General features: G+C 34.4%; 2 protein-coding genes and 1 long non-coding RNA gene across 27 annotated transcripts in view; 1 reads left to right on the forward strand and 2 right to left on the reverse strand.

Annotated features, from left to right (window-relative positions):
* The window catches only part of LOC126865686 (uncharacterized), a 162224-nt gene extending 162009 nt beyond the window's left edge, over positions 1-215 (reverse strand). For 16 of the 18 annotated variants that reach the window (XR_007689638.1, XR_007689633.1, XR_007689626.1 and 13 more), the window contains exon 1: positions 86-215. The gene's annotated coding sequence lies outside the window, so the exon portion shown is untranslated. The remainder of the gene's footprint in view (positions 1-85) is intronic. The other 2 variants (XR_007689628.1, XR_007689623.1) reach the window with 2 other exon arrangements.
* On the forward strand, positions 20-10814 carry LOC126865673 (glutaminase kidney isoform, mitochondrial). 8 transcript variants are annotated; one of them, XM_050618463.1, is made up of 12 exons: positions 20-296; positions 2528-2625; positions 5811-5846; positions 7030-7129; positions 7199-7341; positions 7607-7980; positions 8258-8538; positions 8636-8812; positions 9045-9205; positions 9638-9781; positions 10075-10215; positions 10395-10814. In XM_050618463.1, exons 1-12 carry the CDS (start codon positions 204-206, stop codon positions 10573-10575), a joined length of 1929 nt encoding a protein of 642 aa, XP_050474420.1. In that variant the 5' UTR covers positions 20-203; the 3' UTR covers positions 10576-10814. The 8 variants fall into 8 exon arrangements, with proteins under 8 accessions (XP_050474420.1, XP_050474421.1, XP_050474424.1 ...); XM_050618464.1 differs by having other exon boundaries at positions 9656-9781; XM_050618470.1 differs by lacking the exon at positions 20-296 and adding an exon at positions 404-503.
* LOC126865689 (uncharacterized) lies at positions 3179-3864 on the reverse strand. Its single transcript, XR_007689639.1, has 2 exons — positions 3742-3864; positions 3179-3662 (listed from the first exon to the last, which is right to left on the reverse strand). It is a non-coding gene; the product is annotated as an uncharacterized LOC126865689 (long non-coding RNA).
* Positions 10815-12525: the final 1711 nt, after the last annotated feature.

Raw genomic sequence — 12525 nt, forward strand, 5'->3', positions numbered from 1 at the left:
CTGGCAAAAGACCCTTTCTTGCCTCAGTACCACGTTATTGTCGGGACGTCGAGGGTCTCTCGTGTCATCGTTTCTGAGAACTTACGTGTGTCTAGAAGAGGAAGATCGAAGGAGGAAGTGTCAGCCAACGTGAATCTTCGTGCCAGTTAATCCACGTCGAGTTACTTCTTCGCAGTCGCGCTTTGCTTTGGCGAACAGCTCGAATGAACTGCGAGGCGATCGTCAGGGGCGTGAGAATGCTGAAGATCGTCAAGGTCGGCTCGAACGGACTCAGAAGGCTGCACACAAGCAATAAGGTGCGAAGAATTGCAAGGTCAAGTAGATTCCGAGAGATTCTACTTCGTAGATTTATTGATTGGAGGATTGCCAAGTGCTCGGGCTTTTTGGCACGGCGTGAGAATGTCTCATCGATTGCTTCGTGGACTTGGTGTTCAATACAGAGTTAGACTAGAGGATATTTAATAATTTATTTCGAACGATTTCGCTGACTTTGGAATTAAGAGGTGTTGTAGAATTTCATATTTATTGGATAGAGAATGAAAGAATGTTCAGTCGCTGATAATTGAATTTGGAGAACAAGAGCAGTATTCAAGGCTGATTATTTCCTATTTAAAATTTTATAGAGAGCTGGACCTAGAAATATTTAAAGGATTATAAACTTTGCAGCTGACTATGAAATATGTGTTGGATAGAGGATGAAAGAACGTTCGATTGCTGATAATTGATTTTGGAGAACAACAGAAGCATTCAACATTGATTATTTTCTGATTATTTTGTGGAGAGTTAGACTAGATAAACTCTATAACTACTTGTCTTCGAAGGTACTAAAGGATGTTGGAATATTTGGTTACGCTAATTGAATTTGGAAAGTACAAGTATTCAGAAGACACGAGCAGAATCTTCTAGAGGATTAGAGGATTCGTTGATTAGACAGTGTTGAGGTGCTTCTGACCTCGAGGGAGAATCGTCGCTGATTGATCAATCACTAAAAGAACTCAGACGTTGTTAAATAAGACGAAAGTCTAAATGAAAGAGCGCAATAAATTGAATATTCTTTTATCGAAATATTCGACATATATCGATGAAAATACATTTACTTTTATTTTAATCTTAACATTCTGTGAATATTTGCGTAAAAAATAATACTATTGTATAAATGTGTACACAAATCATACAGTGTATACAGTTCGAGGGAAAAAGGTATCTGACATAACGGAGGAGACGTGTTAAAATTGTTCGTTCGCGGTGTGTCCACGTGGGCGACAGCAATGTCCCATTTCAGCGACAGAAATACGCGGCTACTTGGAGTGCACGCGTCTGGATTGGACCGTGTTAACATTTCTGCGCGATAAATTGATGTCAATGTTCATCAACGAGCTATCATACGCCTCATGTTATTTATCATTTATAGTATTTGATCTAGTATAACTAAAAGTCATGTGGAATTTATAGAATTGGTTTTCCAATATCGTGGAAAAAATGAGAGGTCTCAGAGGGGTTGAAAACAGAAGAAATTGCGAATAATTATTCTTCCGCAATTCAAATTCGAAATTTGTTCTTGTATTTGTATTTGAACTTTTCCTTAGAAAACCTGGAAGATTAGAAAGCTTAACTTTCGATTCGACTTAAAGAAGATTTAAGATTTAATAATATATTTAATAAAATCCATTGTGACTTGTAAACTCTATGAGACTATGTATGAAATTTTGGAGACAAGGTAGATTTTAGTGCAAGAGAAACCACTTCCCAATTATTTGAATCGTCTTTCGATCATTCAACTAAAAGTTGGATTAAAAGTTACAGAGAATAGATCAGAATTCAGATGAAAAATATGAGTGAAGCATCTATAGAAACAATTGTGCGTTTCCTTTATTGTTTTCGTTCTCGTTCATGCAGATCCTGCTGATCTGAATTAAGGGTACACGTGGCAGGTTTCGGCTTAGGGCTATGGTAGTTGATTCATCGAAGAATCAATACAGAATTGCTTGGCAACCACCACTTTTCACCCCTCCTACGTTTTACCGACCCGAAATTTGTTTATCGATCGTTGGGCCGGTTTCTAAAAAGCGGAATTGTGCCTCCTTCTCTTTTTATTTCCACCGCTTTTATAATGGAAAAGCGCATTTGACGTTGAAATGGAAAAATGGACACAGAATAGAATAGCAAACGCACAGAATAGAATAGCAAACGCACAGAATAGAAATACGTTTAATTTTACTATTCTGAAATAATGAATGGATGTAGTAAATCATACTAATTTTTAAGAACAATTCTATATTACGTTAAATGAATTTAAATTCAGATTACAATACATTTTTCTAAAGGCACTTAAATCAAATATCGATAGACGATAATTTGAACTATATAATGAAAACATTCAACAAAAAGAACAAGTTTCAAAATAAATTTGAGCAAGTTTGAAATAAAATCGAAACGTTCTCCAACAAATCGCGACAAATTAGAAAATAAAATAAAGCGAAATATTCTTCGAACATGCTTGTTCTAACTAGTTTCTACATTATTTCAGAGACGAGCGGCGGTACCAGCGTCGAAGAAACTGGGACGTGCAAAATACTTGGATGCCGCTTTTGGAAGTGCCTTAGAATTAGAACGAGCACAGACACGGTAATTAATTCATTATCTTACTTCTACCTCTGTTTTATTCTAAATTCTTACAACAAGTCACTCGATTATTTTTAAATTTGTAATTATAGCGCGATCTAAAAGATATCTATTTACAAAGTTAGTTTTAAACAACTCGATTATGTTTTGTAGTTATAGTTTCGTTTCAAAGAACGCGCGTTCTCGTTATTTATTCTCTGTCACGAAGCTACTAATATTAACAATAAGCGATACGACTCGAATGGTGTTACATTTAATCGCGCAAAATGATCCGTAATTACGTGACATTCTCGAATTTCGCATAGCTCCGACCGTGAGAGGAAAACTACGACGTTAGACTAAGTTCTCCAGAGAATATGAGATTTCGCAAGGTATAACGATGAAAATCTATACAAAATCTATACGAGATATGTACATTATGGAACATCACTTCATATAGGCAATGTTAAATCTCAAAAGTTGATTCCTCTTTTTAATTCGCAATTTTATCACTTTTGCAATTAGACAATTTCACGAAGGGAGCATCGACACTTAGGTAAAAAAGAAACGCAGAAAGTCTTTACGAAAAAGAAGCAACTATTCCTAATATGTATTGTTCATTCCGAGTTCTTTGATTTTTTTTTCACCGTCAAAGGTTTAATCGCTGGTTTCTTTTTATCAATCATTAGTTTCGAAATCATCGGTTGTGATACGTAAGAGAGAATGCCTCTGCAAATAGTGTAATGAAACTATTTCGATTGCATAATTCAAACAACGAACGAAGTCAGAGCAGTTGAACCACGCCAATGAGTACAATAGTCTTCGCAGATGTTTAATCATTTCGTTCATTTAGATAAAAAAAGAAGGATCGTTTCTCGTAACAATGAAGAAATAGATCCGTACTACTAAGTGGAACACAATGGAGTATCAATAAATCCGAAGTAATCGATACTGGTGGTTCTCAATCGCTTCTATTTGTAGAATTGTTAATTATCATGATACAAAAAGGAAGAAAATGCAATTGTTCCTCCATTGATTCTGCCATTTCCATTTAAATCCCCCTGTAACACTAATCATTTGTGTATTCTTATCTTTCAAGCAATTGCAATATCTTTTTTAAATTAATCTCTTTAATGTCACCTTCCAGTTATCTCTCCGTTCTTCCTTTTGTAATTAATTCGATTATAGATCATCCTTCAAAATTCCTTCTCTTTCGATTCGTAAATTGATGACATCGAAAAGATGATATTGATTATTAATTGAGAACCATTGAACGACAGAGAACTCGACCCCATAGGTTGTAATTTATTGTCTGAACGTCATTGCTGGCCATTTAAATACTCCAAAGGATGTCCCTTTGTTGTCTCTCAGAACTTTGCTCGACTTTCGAGAAACTCGATCTTTCGCAGAAGAGTGTCTTGTGTTTGAAATAGACGTATTTAGATAATAGAGCTTCTCATTCAACAATGGACGATTAGTATTCGACCGATTGCTTTTCGCGTTAAAGACAGAAGATAATGGACAGTTTCGACTTCTGTGAACCATTCCTAGACGATTTTCCTCATTTTCGAAAAACGTACTTACGGTAAGAATTGTTACAAAAATCAATACCATACGTATAATATTTCCATATCGTATCATTTTCATTAGTCACAAAAATTGTCCCGAGATGATTTATTTTTAAATGATTTCTGCGATTTGTGGTTGATTTATATTATAATATACACTGTATAAATGCGAAAATGTGATTTTTCCTTCGATGGAAATTAAAATATAATGTCTCCAATAATGTAAAAAGAGATCTGAGATTTATGAAAGTCTCAATGAATTTGTCGAAGTAGGAAGCATATTTTATTTACCTTCAACTTTGCATAAGATTTTTCGCATTGTCGGCTTTAAATTGAACTAAAAAGCTTTTGTCACTATTGACCACACGATCGTCACTGTCGACGGTCCAGTGGTTCTAATTAAGCCTAATCAACTGTTTACCGCAGGTGTGATTTATTGTGTAGTATTCAACGTTTGCTTGCGTAAATCACGTGTTCATATCGTGCTATAATGCAACCAATGCGTCGAACATAAAATTTGAACAAGCTCTTTGATATGAAATATTTCCTTAGGAAATACCCTTGCACAATTTCTTTAGATATTTACCTCAAATTCTGCTTTTTTTCATTTAAATTCCATTTATTATTATATATATTATAACTACTCTATACATTATAAATCCATGTTTAATTATTTAATTTATTATCATTTTGTTCATTATAATATTTTGTTAAAGAAAATAAATAAATAGAATATGTAGGAATTGAAATTAAAATGGAAGGATCTTATTAAATCTGCTCGATAGATGTGGAAATGGTGTGGAAAATATTGAGATACTGCGCAAATATGAAAACATGAAGTACAGTAATAGATGAGTAAAGAGACGGAGCAGAACAACTAAATAGTAGGCAATCTTTGTTTGCAGTTATGCAATTCTTCGGAATCTCGATGTACCGAACCTATTTGCTCCAGAATATACATACTCGAACCGCTCTCATGGAGATTGCTACCTGTTAGCATCTTCCGCTATTTTTGGATCGTGTTTTCCTTTGTTCGAGTGGGGTCGTTTTTCTCAGCTAATATAAGACCGCGTTTCCGGTTATCTCGTACAAACCAACCTGATAAGAATTGTGGAGGAATTGTCCGTGACTCTTCTGAAAGATCTTCCGTTTGGAGAACGTCCATCAAGATCGTAGAATTCGACATTATCAATCAAAACTGTGACTGTCGTGTGGAGCGATATGCCAATTAATTCGAAATATCGATTTTTTTAATTAATACTTGAATCGTTTATTGATCAGTGCTTAAACAAAAATTGGTAGATAATTCTCCAATCAAGTATTTTGGATTGCAAGAAATAGTAAATTAATTTCAAGTTACATACAAAGTTTTTTTAATTTTGATATTAAAATATGAAGGACATGGATCAGAGCATCGTTATGCCTTGTATAGAATTGAACGATAAATGTTCAATGGAAAATTCGGAATTAGTGCCGATGAGTAGCTTCGTCGACCCTGAATACTATTCAATGAGAACGAAAATTACGTGTTCAATGTGGTTAGAAAAGAAGAGTGAAAATTCGAGGAGGATGCTGGCGCGTTTTCTTAGGTAAAATACACGATTCTCTTTTTAATCTCTTGTTCTTATTCTGTTTTTGCAGCGAGTACAGCTTCATTCATGACAGTCATTACATGTAGTGAGTACTGTGCAACTATGTTGCTGTCAACTATTGCATGGTGCAACATGTGGAATGTTTCAAATCATTTTTTATAAATTGTAGCTATTGAATTCTCCTTTGGTGAAGTGATAATAGGTTTTCCCGTTTCTTGAATACTATGACTATGCATACAGACCGTTGTCAAGTTTCTTCGAATTGATATAATTTCCCATAAACTTCGAAATTTGTAGTTTTAATATAATTGAAATTGCAGAGTGAATTTAAGTTTTCTGAGGAACTTTACAACAAATCTCTCGAATTTTTGTATTATATAACAATATTCTCCCTAAAAGCAATTAACTTACTTACAATGAACATTTACCATAGAGAACATTTATATACAGGTATGTATACGTGGTGTGTTATTTAAATCATTTTAAGATTTTACCATCACTGTCACTCATTACAGTACTGATGCAATTTTAAAATATTTTGTGTAATATATTCATAGAAGATTTCTATAAGTGATCAAATATTTTTGTGGGTCACTATATAAGTTCTATCATCTATAAAAAATCTATAAATAATATTTTTTATAAATAGTGTCATTCATCTAATCAATTTCTAATAAAAACTAGTGCTAACAAATTACGTCATTCAATAAACGTCAACTTCGTTAGTCAAGGTATTGATGACGATGCAGCCACAACTAAATTTAGCTTCCCTCGATAGAAACTTTTCAGACAGAGATCCAAGTTTCAAATGTCTCTGTGGTCTATGTTTTGTTACGTTTACAAATAACGAATATTGGCATAGATCCTAGCTTATGCGTACAATACCCACTATACTGTATCAACTATATGATTAGTAATAGTTATGCATGACAGTGGTGAAGTATGTCTTCCCCAAACTTGTTATTATTGTATATCGATAAAAGCAAAGATATATGTTATAAAGTCAAGTAAATTCGTCACTTTGCCAAGATAATAAGTTGCATGCCATGTGGCAAGAATATAAGTAGAATGATGCACAATAGTAAGCGTGTTATATCCTCCCTCTAGTAAATTGCACCAACGTAGACTGAGAAGATGGTAGTTTGAATTTTTATTGCTATTTTCCGCATTTTTACTCCTATTTTACAAATTCCATCCATACTCAGCGATCTAATTAAAATTACACAAATATGAAACGAATAATCGTCCAATTTCTCTACTTATTTCAGCACTAGAGATCAAGATCAAGCGACGAACGCGGAAGATGTCCTCTTCGACATGTTTAAAAACGAGGATACCGGCCTCCTAGCGGTGGGAAAGTTTTTGGCCGTAAGTATATCCATCAATTTCATTTTCATGTAATTGATCATTTATTATTTCATTCTCATATAATTGTAGGCTTTGAGGACCACCGGTTTGCGAAACGAAGACCCTAGACTTCAAGAATTTACGGATAATTTACGAAAGGAACACTTGAAGTGCGGAGGTCACGAGGGTGTATCTCACGAGACTCAAAAATTGAATAGAGAACAATTTAGACGGTAATTTCCTCGCGGCGAATTAACATAACTCTCGTTTAATGTTATTTAAAAAATAAAAATTCGCGATACTTAAATTGCTAACAAAAATTCTACCAATTTCTTTTGTTTCTGCTAACAACTGTCCATGATTTAAAAAAGATCTACCGAAACGGAAGATTTAGATTTCTTAGATTCGTTCATAAATTCGTAGATCTAGATCGGTTCAAGATTAAATGATTCGAAATGAGTGGCTTTAATTAATATTAAAATTTCAACTGTATTTCAGAATTATAAATCCGAACATAGTGCTGATCTCGCGGGCGTTTAGGCATCAATTCATTATCCCCGACTGGTCGGGCTTCACCAAGCACATAGAGGACTTCTACTGGAAATGCAAATCGAACTCGGAGGGCAAGGTCGCCTCGTACATACCGCAATTAGCGAGGATGAATCCAGATTACTGGGGCGTTTCCGTTTGCACGATCGATGGACAGAGATTCAGCATCGGCGACACCTCGATCCCGTTTACTTTGCAAAGTTGTAGCAAGCCCTTGACTTATGCGATCGCTTTAGATAGGCTGGGACAGGAAGTGGTCCATCAATACGTTGGCCAGGAACCATCCGGAAGAAACTTCAACGAGTTGGTGCTAGATTACAACAGTAAGTTTTAGATTATTATTCGTAGATTGCAGATTTTATATTTTTATGAACGCAATTAAAAAATAAAATCTAAATAAAAAATTAGTTTTACCTATTAAAAATTATAACGAATGCTATAGTTTGAATATTTTCTTCTTAGCTTTATAAATACTCTCTATTGCTTTTTTTAAGATTTCTTGTTTCTTTGCCATCGTTTTATGTATTTGATATTTTTATGTTTTATTATTTTTATATTATCAAATGTCACACATATGTATAAATATTTAATTCCTTACAGAGAAACCTCATAATCCTATGATCAACGCTGGGGCAATCTTAATCTGTTCTCTCCTAAAGTCTCTAATCAAGCCTGAAATGACTTTAGCCGAAAAATTCGATTTTACAATAAACTACTTCAAGAGGCTAGCTGGTGAAGAGAATCTAGGCTTCAACAACGCTGTGTTTTTATCGGAACGGGAAGCTGCTGACAGAAATTACGCACTTGGATTCTACATGAGGGAGCACAATTGTTATCCCGATAAATCGAATCTAAAAGAAATCTTGGATTTCTATTTCCAGGTAAATTCTCTTGGTTTGTCTTTCGTCGTAACTTGTTACAGAAAATACGAGGAAAATGATGTTGAGAAAATATTTAAATAACATGTTTGTTGTAAAGTGTTGCTCCATGGAGGCGAATTGTGACACAATGTCAGTGATGGCAGCCACTTTGGCCAACGGTGGTATTTGTCCCATCACCGAAGAAAAAGTTTTAAAGCCTGACAGCGTTCGAGATGTTCTGAGTTTAATGCACAGCTGTGGAATGTACGACTACAGTGGCCAATTTGCGTTCAAGGTAATTTTTTTACCTTTTTAAGGAAGGATATTAAGCTAGAAAGAAATATTCTTGTCATCAAAAGCAGCTTAATAAAGATAAGTCGCGAGAAGAAATCAAGTCAAAATGAAAATCTTGCGAAAATGCAATTTTTTACTGAAATGTTTATCTTTCCTCTGAACTGTTCTATCAATTTATCCTTCGCAACTTATTATTGATAGATATTGAAAATAAATTATGTAATTGAGTATAGGTTGGCATACCAGCGAAGTCCGGAGTGTCAGGATGTCTCTTGGTAGTGATACCAAACGTGATGGGTATTTGCACGTGGTCTCCACCCTTGGATCCCCTTGGGAACTCCTGCAGAGGCGTCCAATTCTGCCAGGAACTCGTCTCTGAGTTCAACTTTCATAGGTACGCATGTTATTGACTTCCGTTTAGCGTGCTTGCATAGATTTCAACTTACGTTTAGTTACATTTTGCACACCAACGATCACAATAGAAACAACGTATTAGCTTTTGTAAAAATAAAAAAGAAGTGAAAGAAAAAGAGAAACAATAGTAGCTGCAAACACACGAAACTTAGGAAACATCTAAACGATTAGATGTCCACTTTTAGATGTAACAAATTTCTTGATTGTTTATGCTATAAAAAGACCACCGAGATCAGTGATAACACACATTAATCAAACTGTTTGTTCTCCTTCCTTTGCTTTTCTCACAACCCCTGGTACACGCAAACCCTGCACGAACCCGAACAAACACGTTCTGCCTATTACTCTCTTCTTTACATCGTCTGTGTTCATTGATGTCCCGTCGTTTTCCATCCCGTCCCGATTAGTGTAGCACCTACTATGATCACAGGTACGACAATCTGAAGCACGCGACTAACAAGAAAGATCCGAGGAGGCACAAATACGAAACCAAAGGGCTGTCGATCGTTAATCTTCTGTTCAGCGCAGCCAGTGGCGATGTTACGGCGATGAGAAGGTTATTATCATTAATTATTTGATTATTAATATGCTTCAGCTTTGCTATTATTGAGACGTATTTTATTTAACTCTGCCGCGCTCATTGCGACATTTTCAGTGCAATCATATTTTTCTATTATTAAAATTATTGATCATTTATAACAATTATTTGCGATCAGAACACTTACAAATTAAGAATTTTTAGATATTCAATTGCCTAAAAAATTTCTTTGAGATTGCAGATTTAGTGTTCCATAAACAGCCGTAGAGATACGGATATAAATTATAATCTATATTTATATTTAATTTCAGGCATCGATTGAGCGGAATGGACATGACCCTGTCGGATTATGATGGTCGAACAGCTCTGCATTTAGCTGCTAGCGAAGGACATCTGGATTGTGTCGAATTTTTAATCGAACAGTGTGGAGTTCCTCACAATCCTAAGGACAGGTAAGTGCCACCTTAGTCTTTCTATCTTTTAGCTTTGTATCCCCTAATATCCATAAAGAAGATAAATTTTACAATAAATTCCCAGTCAATTCATCTCTCGATTAGAGTCCTTCGATTAATTTTCAAATTTATTCCAAAATACAAAATAACAATATCTCATGGAAATATCGGGTTTTAAGATGGGGAAAAAGGCCGATCGATGAAGCAGAAACATTCGGACACATGCAAGTGGTGGAATACTTAAACAACTACGCTATAGCCTTAAAGACGGAACAGAAAAACGAAGAAAAGGAGAATAATACGGAGGAAGGGGATCAAATAAAAGTAGCTGAATCAACGACGCAAACACCGATACCATAAGATCATAGCAGCTTTAGATAGGATATTTTTCATAGAAAGTGCGCGGCGTGATTGACTTACAATAAGAAAATGACGGAAGGATCTCGAGATCACAGTGAATCGATTATTTTCCTACAAAAACACACGTTACGGCTGATTTAGTTTATTTTTACGATTAATGGAATTTGCAGCCTAGAATCAAAATCATTATAATCTTGTTCTTACCACCAAATAGTGTAAATTATATTTATAGCCGTTTCTTTTCTTGTGTCTTAATTATTTGATCTTTTTGTATGAATGTGTGCGTATGTGTATAGATTTTAAGAAACGTATGAATGTTTTTTTGAACTATGTTAATTATTTTTGTTTCTTTTTAACAGGATACGATTCGTATGGCATTTTTAGTATTAAAGATTTATCGTTCATGAAATAGCAGCAGTTTGGATGACAGAAGGCTAGCACGTTCATGGTAATTTTACAGTATTATTTACGTGATTTAGTTCTTATTTATGATAAGGGAATGTCGTCTTTTTAAGTATTAATTTATATTTCGAATGATTGTGCAAGAGAACTGACGTATACCGATGATAATTTCTATAATAGTATAAAGAACATTTCGTTCATTTACTACGATACTCGTTCCTACGTGTTCATCGGTGTATGCTTTGAATATCAGGAAGGAAAAGTTCCAAATTTAGGTACAACTAAGAATCATTTTCTATCAATTTGCAATTGACACTTTCCTAATTTTAATATTTCCTGTTCCATTTCGTTTAACCTTCCATTTTATTGCTATGTTATATTATATTTCATCAGCGTAGTATTATATTGGAATAAAACGATTTATTTATGACAATTGTTAATAACGACATTTTAAATTGAAAAAACCAGAACTGTGATTGTCTGTATCCTATATATAAAATTATTAGTCAAAGGAATAAGGGTCGTGGATCTCTATATTAGTAGAGGAAGAGAACAATAAAAAGTGGCTACCGGAAGCGTCTTCTGCTTCCTGTATAGGTGGTACATTTTACCACTGTCTGTTTATTCAATCAAATGTTCAACCCTTTATTTGGCAAAATGGAAGTGCAGAAAATTGATATTGTTTAACTTCCAAAGAAACTCACTTTTCTGTGAATCATTTGCTTTATAAAATTATTGAAATCCGAATTGCCGAATAAGGGGTTCGTGTTAGTGTCACGTTTCGTCAATTACCTCGAAATCTGCCTTAAAGTCGACGAAAGAATGGTAATTATACAAAGGGGAGTAAAAAACTTATCAAATTTCGCTTTGTGCGATTCTTCATTGTCTCGTGAGCAAGAACATGTAAAAATCGAAGACGCGAAGTGGAATGAACTGCATGGATAACATGGATATTGTCCGTTTGGAATCTCTTACCTGAAAAGAGAAAGATTTTTGTGTCAGGAAAGATTCGCCAGATGAGAAACATATCGTTCTGAATACGTGTTTAAATTGGAAATTTCTTTGTGATTCTTGCAAAATGCATCTAAATCTAATTTTTTATTTAAACAAAAATTTCAGTTTATGTAGCATTCTATTGTTTCGCACCTAATTTGAAATAAAAGTAATTAAAGGCACGAATGTTAACACTTCTCGCATTTTTTTGTATAATGCTACCTAAACTTGGAAATTTCTAAACGATTGTATCTAAAAACTGCTGAAAGAGAAAGATCTATACATATACGAAAACGAAGAAGTTTGCCTCTTAAATTCATTCAGGAGATTTGTTAGAAATTCGAGCAGTTATCCTTGCTTAATAAGTGTAAAGAAAAATCACGTTCAACGGGTGGATTAGCAAAGACACGTACAATGAGCGTCAATTATTTCCTCTTAAGTTAACCAGGACTGTCGGAAAAAACGAAATAAGCTTGATTAACGTAAAAAGCAAAACAAAAAAATTAATACTTCAAAGTATCGTATCAAATAAATCTTCCAAAAATGTTACCTTCG

This window comes from Bombus huntii, chromosome 5 (genome assembly GCF_024542735.1).
Source record: "Bombus huntii isolate Logan2020A chromosome 5, iyBomHunt1.1, whole genome shotgun sequence".
In the NCBI taxonomy this organism is placed as follows: domain Eukaryota; kingdom Metazoa; phylum Arthropoda; class Insecta; order Hymenoptera; family Apidae; genus Bombus; species Bombus huntii.

Bases quoted from the DNA above. Each gene is read 5' to 3' on its own strand.
- LOC126865673 (XM_050618463.1), top strand. From the start codon at position 204: ATGAACTGCGAGGCGATCGTCAGGGGCGTGAGAATGCTGAAGATCGTC. The intron at 297-2,527 runs GTGCGAAGAATT...ACATTATTTCAG, and splicing joins GGCTGCACACAAGCAATAAG to AGACGAGCGGCGGTACCAGC. The intron at 8,813-9,044 runs GTAATTTTTTTA...AATTGAGTATAG, and splicing joins GTGGCCAATTTGCGTTCAAG to GTTGGCATACCAGCGAAGTC.